Here is an 8176-nt window from a genome sequence, read left to right as displayed (position 1 = left end):
AATTTCTACTATATGGGGAAATATATACACCATGCAATGTGTGCAAATATATACACCAATGTGCCGTGGAACCAAATCTGATATGAAGTAGGTAAAACATCTTTTAAAATTTGCAACAGGTTTTAAAGACATTTAAGTAAATGCCCATTATGCTTGGATAAGTAAATAATCCCACCCAATCCTACAGAAATTCACAGAGCATCCAGTGACACTTAGTAGTGAATCATTCTATCCTACATTTTAGTCTGTTTTTTGAGCCCATATGGACACATTTTTGGTTGGATTTTTATGTGTAAAATACAAAGCAAAATCAACCCAGATCTATTTAAATGCAGGCTAACAGATAAGATAGTTTGAGGTATATGATAAAGGCTCAGTATAGGTCTTTAACAGTTGTGTTTCATACAGCTGGTATGGTGATGTAGAAAACTGAAATTAAGCTTTTTAATACATTTACTGTATTTCCATGTATTGCTTTAGCATACCTGTATTAAGATATATTAAATACATTTATATAAAATTTAACATGACAAAGCCTCAATTATTTAGACTTACAGCACAGTAAAAACTCCTAACAAAAACCACCAACCAGTTTAAAAAAAAACCAGAAACCTCCAACTCCCTTATATCACAATTCTACAGAACAATATGTAATAAGTCCAGTTTTCAAGGATACAATTATATAGGCCTTTACAGGGCTGCAAAATGGTTCATCAATATGGTTATAATACAGTTTTGTGCAATCTATACAGAAAAGACCAACAATTGTGTTATAAGACAGTCAGAGCACTATCATGTTACAACATGATCTCCTGACATGGTAAAATTTGCTCTGTAGACAGGCCTTTGATGGCCTGAAGCATGGGAAAATGAAATTCTCTTTCTCTCAGTGGCTCTGTACTGGAGGCTTCAATCCAAGTATATCAGCAAATAATCTCAGTTCAGACTGGAAGGATTTGCTGTTGCTAAGTGCAGCAAATAATTCAGGACAAAGTTTTCAAATATGGGTGCTTAAAGTTATGTCTCTACATAAAAATGGCCTGGTTTTCAAAACTGCTGAGCTCAGAGGTACTAATCACCTTTGAAAATCAGGTCACTTTTACTTAGGAGCCTAAATATGAATGTAGGTGCCTAACCTATAGCACTCAAATTCAGAAATCTTGGCCTCTTCCTTCAAGTCAGCTCAGCTAACTAGCTTCTTGTGAATGATAACTGCTCTCTTACAAAACACTATTTAACTTATTATTCAGAACTAAACAAACTAGTTGTTAACCAATGGATCTGTGTACTGTCTGCTCTGAAGTACATTTGGATTTTAAAAGAATGATTCACATTTCCTTCTAAATTAAAAGGTTGTGAACCATTATTACTAATAACAATGTATTACACTGTACTGCTGGATTACCTTAAAATGCTGAATTTTTGGTCCCATATTTACCATTTCAATAGTACACAAACATCACACTTCAAATCTAGATACGTCGAAAGAAAGAAAGAAAGAACGAACCCACAAACAAAAACCACAAAAAGTAAAGTGAAATAAGTAATTGCATCAATTTCACAAATAAGGCATAATACTTGTTTCGCACAGAGCTTAAAGTTTATATAAACATGTAAAGAAAAAGACTTAACAGTTTTTAAGGCATGTTTGGCTCATGCAATATAACTCTTACATAAGAGTAAGTAATTAAATACTGAGGAAAAATTAAAAATTATTTGAAATATTTACATATGTGCCTTTCGAGGAACGAATTTAGTTTTAGATCCTGATATCAAGCATATGCTACGTAAGATATGTAGTATGAGTGATGGGAATTCAGTCACTGCCAATTACTAGGTCCAGCAGCCAAGCTTTTAAACTATGTATTTTGCAAATTACCAGGGACCTTAATGTGTTTTTAAACCATGAAAGTGAAATTACCTTAGTCTCAGAATATTCTTGTACACTTCAATAGTCTTCAATCTTCACTAATGTTAACTTTTGAAAAATGCACCAGAACTTTTAGAGTGATTTGAAAAACCAAGGAGTATAAAGATTTTTTTTTTCTCTCAGGAATAAAAAGCTTTTTAATCATGTGCCTGTTTGTGGTCATGCCAATAAGACAGTGTCTCAGATTCTTTGAAACTGCATAAGCGCAAGAGACATATATGATCTCTGGTGTTCTGAATATCAACAGTTACAGAACAATGTGGCTGCTAGTTTACTAGTACATGAATAAAGGAAATGTAATACAGTGATTCCAGTAGCATGTGCTGCTAAAAATGTGATAAAGAATAACTATATCTTGAAGTCATTAGATTTTCTGGACATTTCAATGGAATCTGCAGCAACAGAATTGACACCAACTCCAAGGCTGGAGCGCCTCAGTGATAGTTGGGACGCAGGAATATGCCGTAATTCTCGGCGAGACAGTTTTACTGGAGTTACTCCTTGAAGCTGTGTTATGATCTCTTTTGTCTGAGGATGAGAAAATAGTTGAGGATGAGATTTTGAAGGGTGTACTTCATCTGGTCCTGGTTGGTCTTCCGTACTACTTGATAAACACCCTCTATTGTGTACTAGCTCTGAAACATCTTCTTCAAGCCTGTATGAATTCTGCCACCACTTTAAACCACTTGCTGGGCTGTCTGTTTCTCCTAATTTTCCTGATAGTTTGTTACTTTCAGGTTTGGATGTCAATTTGAATTTTTCTGAAGAAACTCCTGCTTCTTGGCTGAGTATCCTGTTAGCAGCATCATTATCTAAAAGGAAGTTTTCCGGGAAGCAAATGTTAGGATACAATTCATATGAGAATCCTCCCAGTCAAGGAAACATTGTTTTACAGAACATTAAACTAGGAAATACAGTCTTAGGGCATTAACAAGATTAAATGTGAAAGCTGTCCCCAATAATAATGATTCAACAGTGGTGTATACAGTGTAGTTGTAGCTGTGTCAGTCCCAGGATATCAGAGAGACAAGGTGGGTAGGGTAATATCTTTTGTTGGACCAACTTTTGTTGGCAAGAGAGACAAGCTTTCGCACAACATTGGTGGCATTTTTTTCAGTCTGCTAAACAAACATCTCATGTATAATGACAGAAGGTAACTAGCTGTTACTTCCATCAACCTAGGCCAGCAATTCTCAAACTTCATTGCATCGTGACCCCCTTCTGACGACAAAAATTACTACACGACCCCAGGAGGAGGGACCAAAGACCGAGCCTGCCCGAGCTCCACTGCCCCAGGGGTGGGGGGCAAAGCTGAAGCCCAAAGGCTTCTGACCTGGCCGGGGGGCATGTAACTTTAGCCCTCGGTGGTGGGGCTTGGGCTTCAGACTTGCTGTGGCCCAGGGCTGACACCAGCCTTGGGGTCCCGACCCACAGTTTCAGAACCCCTGGGTCTGGGCATTTATACCTATCTCTTCACTATTTTAACTTGTAAGTGCACCTGACCTAATGGGCTGATGCATAATGGGTCAAGCTTTCAAAAGCAGCACCTAAAATTACTCCTGTAGTTATGCAATTAAATGCACAATTCTGTAAGTTCAATTTTAATGTGCATGTTCATTTCTTAGACTTTTTTGAAAATCTGGCTAATAAATTTAAATCAGCAGAAAAAATAGATTTTATTCTCTTGTATGAACACATACAACAACAAATCCAAGAATAAACGAAAGGCAAGGTGAGATGTTTAATGGTAATATTATAAGAAAACTGAACCACTATTGGATTTTATATCATTCCCATCAAAAATGTATTTGGGAAAATTAGATTGTTCCAGAGCTCACACATTTTTCTTTGATTAAATGACCAGGACTAGTTTTTGGAGAAATTCACTTGTCCTAAAAAATGTGCTTACCTGACAATTAAAAATCTCTATTGTAGTCTTTCCCACATTCAATTAGAATCAGATCCCCTGTAGTACTAGAGTTTGTGGTTTATGTTCTGTAGTGTAATGAACTTGTTGGCTCATTACACCACCTCAAATGAGCTAGAGGGAAAGGATTTCAGGGATGAGTGGGGAGACAGGGACCCAGATCAGCATACAGCCAAAAGGAGGCACTAGGTTACCCAGAATGGCCCAGAAAAGGTGACATTTTGGAAGCAGAACTGATCGAGCTCAGGGAGAAACAGAGGATCAGTGAGCAGCAGGCCAGAATCAGTGATCTGGTTCTCTGAAGGGATGGTCGGGGGGAGTAGCCTGTAACCAGAAGACATGAGGCCAGCAACCACTTAAACAGGATTACAAAAAGACAACATGAAGAGGGTCCCCAACTAGGCATGCTACAGGACTGAACACTGGTCAGTGGGATACACAGGCCAACACTTAATTGTCCTCTAATGGTAGGATGGACTAGAAAGGGCACTCTAGGTAATAGGCCTGAGAAGCTCCTCCACTGTACAGTTGCCTTTGGTTCCCCCTCTCCTAGGCTGTACTCTAGAGCCGAGTTAGGAACTAATGTGTTTATCTTTTTATTGTATTTGTCTAATTCACGATACCTAGAGTATCTACATCCTTTCTACTAGACCTAGTAAAGATTCCTTTTTTACTTACTAGAAGTCTCTGAGTATTCAATGAGAACCCACCAAGAGGTAAGTAATGTCTGTGTAGCATAATACTTGAAACAGCTACAGTGCTTGCCTCAGAGTCAGTGGTATGCATCCCATGCTACCACATATCTAAAAAAGGGACTGCTGTACCTCAAAGTTTACAATGACATCTTACAGTGGGGTCAACTACAGTACCATTTGAAAGCTTTCAGTTAATAAAAATCCTTTGTTTTTAACTCTATTTGAGACAGTGAATACTGAAATGTTAGAATCCAGAAAAGCAAGATAATAATCCAATGCAATTTTAAAGGTACAACATATTGCAGACTGTTGAGACTAGAAACAAATGACTTCTTTCACTTGAAAGCAACAGAAGCAATAAATCATCCTGGACAGATATCACTATTAAAAATTAAACTGAGGAAAAACTGCTTTGCTCAAGTCTGCTCAAATGTAAAAAGTTCAAAGCTTGAGACTCTCTGCATTAACTATTTTTGAAATGTTACAATTAAAAGTTGTATATTGTTTCTATTGTGACTACAAAACACATACATTTAGTTGGTGCCACCAGCTGATAAAATGACTCTCCCACCAGCTCCTTCAGTTTCTTCTTTAGTTCTCTGCTGGTTTTCTTATAGAAGAACAAGTCTTTTTCCAATTGTTCGACTTTAGCTTCATACAGTTTAAGGGTTTCTGCAATACTTTCACCATCTTGTTCTAAGATGACAACATTAATTTTAGCTTCAAAATGTTTATTTCATTTTTACAGATGCAAATAATAATGCAGAATACGAAATTACAGACTACATCCTACAGCCCACTGCTGGTTTCCTCCCAAAAGTTTAGAATTAGCATTGTAAAAGTTATAATTTACTTCTTAACAGGATTCCCCTGCACAGCACCAGAAAATGGGAGAATTCAGGTGTCTTCTGGGAGTTGAAGGTACCCAGCGAGGAAACACTTAGTATCTTAAAAGATTGGACTCAAAGCCCATCTCCATAGTTTGAAGATTTTGCCCCAAGATCTGCTCACTTTACTCACACAAGTAGTTCTGCACAAGTGACCACTGATTATGGATGTCCAACAGGAGACACCTGGGACTTGACTATTTACAAATGTAACTGAAATCAAGAATTGTTGATATGCGATATGTCTGGCAAGACAAAAAAAAGAAAAACCAAGGTGTCTCAAGCTGTGTACCCAAAAATCAGCACCTACTTTTGACCACTAACTTTTTAGGGAGTAATTGTGAAAGTAACACATGAAAAATATGGTCTTTAATTCTCATTTACATCAACAAGTTCCAGTTTTTAAAAAGGTCATTCCATTTCCTGTGTTTAGTGTAAAAACTTTAAAAACGGAGTTTTCCTTTCATACCAGAACTTATATTGTGTCTGTGCCCCAGCACTGTATCATGCAATAGAATTAAGGCTTGTCTACATTTACAGTGGTGCAATGACGCAGGTACACCAGTGCGGGTGTAGCACTTAGTGAAGACACTACCTACGCTGATGGGAGAGCTTTTCCCGTCAGCATAGGTACTCCACCTCCCTGAGCGGCGGTAGCTATGTTGACTGGAGAAGCCCTTCTGTTGACATAGCGCTGTCTGCACCAGGAGTTAGGTCAGTATAATTCCGTTGCTCAGGGGTGTGGAAAATCCACACCCCTGAGCAACGTCATTATACTGACATAAGTTTGTTGTCTAGACCAGGGCTTATTAATAATACAACTGTATGTTGTGGCTACACGTGTATGAAGTTTCAACTGAAAAGCAGTATTTTTTTTATAGTGAATAAATAGTGTTTGCCAATAGAAACCCTAAGAAGCAAATACCTTTGAAATGATGCAATATTAACTGTATCTTTTGTTCATGTTCTTTCTGCTGCAGGGTCAGTCGCCTGTCACACTGTAGCGTGAGGTGTTCGAGTGCCGATTCCAGTTCGCGTATTATGTTTTCCTGTTCTATGACTCTCATTTCTAGCTCTTCAGTCTGCAGCTGTAATTTACGTTCTCCCTCACGTAGGCTAACAACCTAATAAACAAATAATTCCCTTTTTGAGTAAAAGGGGAGAAAATCTTGAAGGAATGTACTTTTTTTTTTAATAAAACATTTTATTGTACTTACTGGAAAGTAGTAGCTTAATGCATATAATATTCATTAACCCACGGGGAATAACCCTTTATAAGCCACACACACATTGACTGGAAAAAGAATGGTCTAGAGTAGACTGCACATCCACAGCAAGACTATGAAAGGCTTACTATAGAGAAGGGTCCCCCCTGTTCCTGGTGGATTCCACAACCATGAAAAATTGCTGCAGAATTGCACTTTTTTTTTTAAATTATGTGTCTAGCCCATATGGTTATGAAGAACCTTAAAAATATGAACCAAGTGTAAATTAATGTTGTGTTGTCTTCCTCATTTTGTAAATGCCTCTAACAATAGCTCTGTGAGGTGTGACCTGTATGTCCAGTTCAATGGGATTTTTTACTCTGAAACTTAAAAACAATAATTTAAATGTCAACGTGATTTGGCATTTCACTGCTATTAATCTTAACAAAAATATCTAGCTAATGTACTTATCTCGTAATCTCAAACTGCCTCCCACACCTCAGGTAGCAAAAGCCCCAGTTGTCACCTACTAAGCTGCCAAAACCTCCAGCTTGTTTCATGAAAACTTGTGATGCAGTTATACGTTGTCAATAAAAAAATCTGCAGTATACTGTAAACTGAAAACACAGAGCCAGCATAAAATAAATTGAATGTAATATCAAAATAAATACAAGTGCTAAATGTAACAACTGCATTAATTGTCATATTTAATTCATTTTAAAACATTTAAATTAAAAAGTGAACTGCCACAGAATTTGCAGTGTCACACCAACATGCTGCAGTATCCAGGTGTCTTTCCACAAAATCAAATCAACCAGAGAACAGGATGAGTTATTTCTTGGACACCTGTCTGTAACATATGGAAAGAAAAATTGTGTTCTTATGGGGAACTTCAATTTAGGAGATGTATGCTGGAGGTGTCATGCAGCCAGTAATAAATCCTCATGGAGTTTCTAAATATTATAAATTTTCTAACATAAAAGGAATTGCTGCCAACATGAAGTAACTGTTTTGGACTTCATGACTGATAAAGATGAATGAATTACTAGACAGGAAGTTGGTGGTTGCCTAGGGACCTGATTATATTCCATATGTACAAACAGCCTCAAAAAAGGGCTGATTTCCCAAAGCTGAGGAAAATTATGAGCAAAATTAATTGGGAAGAAAAATTTAGAAAAAAGTGAATGAAAATTGGGAATTTTCTAAGAAGAGTTTATTAGGTGGCCAAGAGAGTTTAATAGAACAATATTGGCTAAAATAAAATCCTGATTCAGTGGCAAAAGTGAAGGAAACAATTAGAAATAAAAAGCTGTAAATAACAAATGGGAAAAAAGTGGGCAATACATAGCATAGCAATTGATATAAGTTAGGAGTTATGAAGTGCAGAAAATTGATATCGAGGCTAAAGATATCAGGGAAGAATCCATTGCTGGTAGGGCCAAGGACAATAAAAAGCGTTTTAACTATATTAAAAACAAAAGGAATCCTAGCAATGATATAGACTCATTACTAGATGGAGATAGTAAAATTGT

At 37.1% G+C, this 8176-nt stretch overlaps 1 protein-coding gene across 1 annotated transcript in view; it reads right to left on the bottom strand.

The window, feature by feature from the left end:
- Positions 1–1656: 1656 nt before the first annotated feature.
- The window catches only part of KIF27 (kinesin family member 27), a 47034-nt gene continuing 40514 nt past the window's right edge, over positions 1657–8176 (bottom strand). The window contains exons 17-19 of the mRNA XM_077816389.1: positions 6365–6563; positions 5084–5248; positions 1657–2742 (exon numbers count right to left, since the gene is read on the bottom strand). Of these exons, the coding sequence (XP_077672515.1) occupies positions 2279–2742; positions 5084–5248; positions 6365–6563 (828 nt within the window). The 3' untranslated portion in view covers positions 1657–2278. The remainder of the gene's footprint in view (positions 2743–5083; positions 5249–6364; positions 6564–8176) is intronic.

Source organism: Eretmochelys imbricata, chromosome 5, assembly GCF_965152235.1.
Source record: "Eretmochelys imbricata isolate rEreImb1 chromosome 5, rEreImb1.hap1, whole genome shotgun sequence".
Taxonomy (NCBI): domain Eukaryota; kingdom Metazoa; phylum Chordata; order Testudines; family Cheloniidae; genus Eretmochelys; species Eretmochelys imbricata.
The sequence above is the reverse complement of the archived record's forward strand: the minus strand, read 5'-3'. Positions and strand labels throughout refer to the sequence as shown.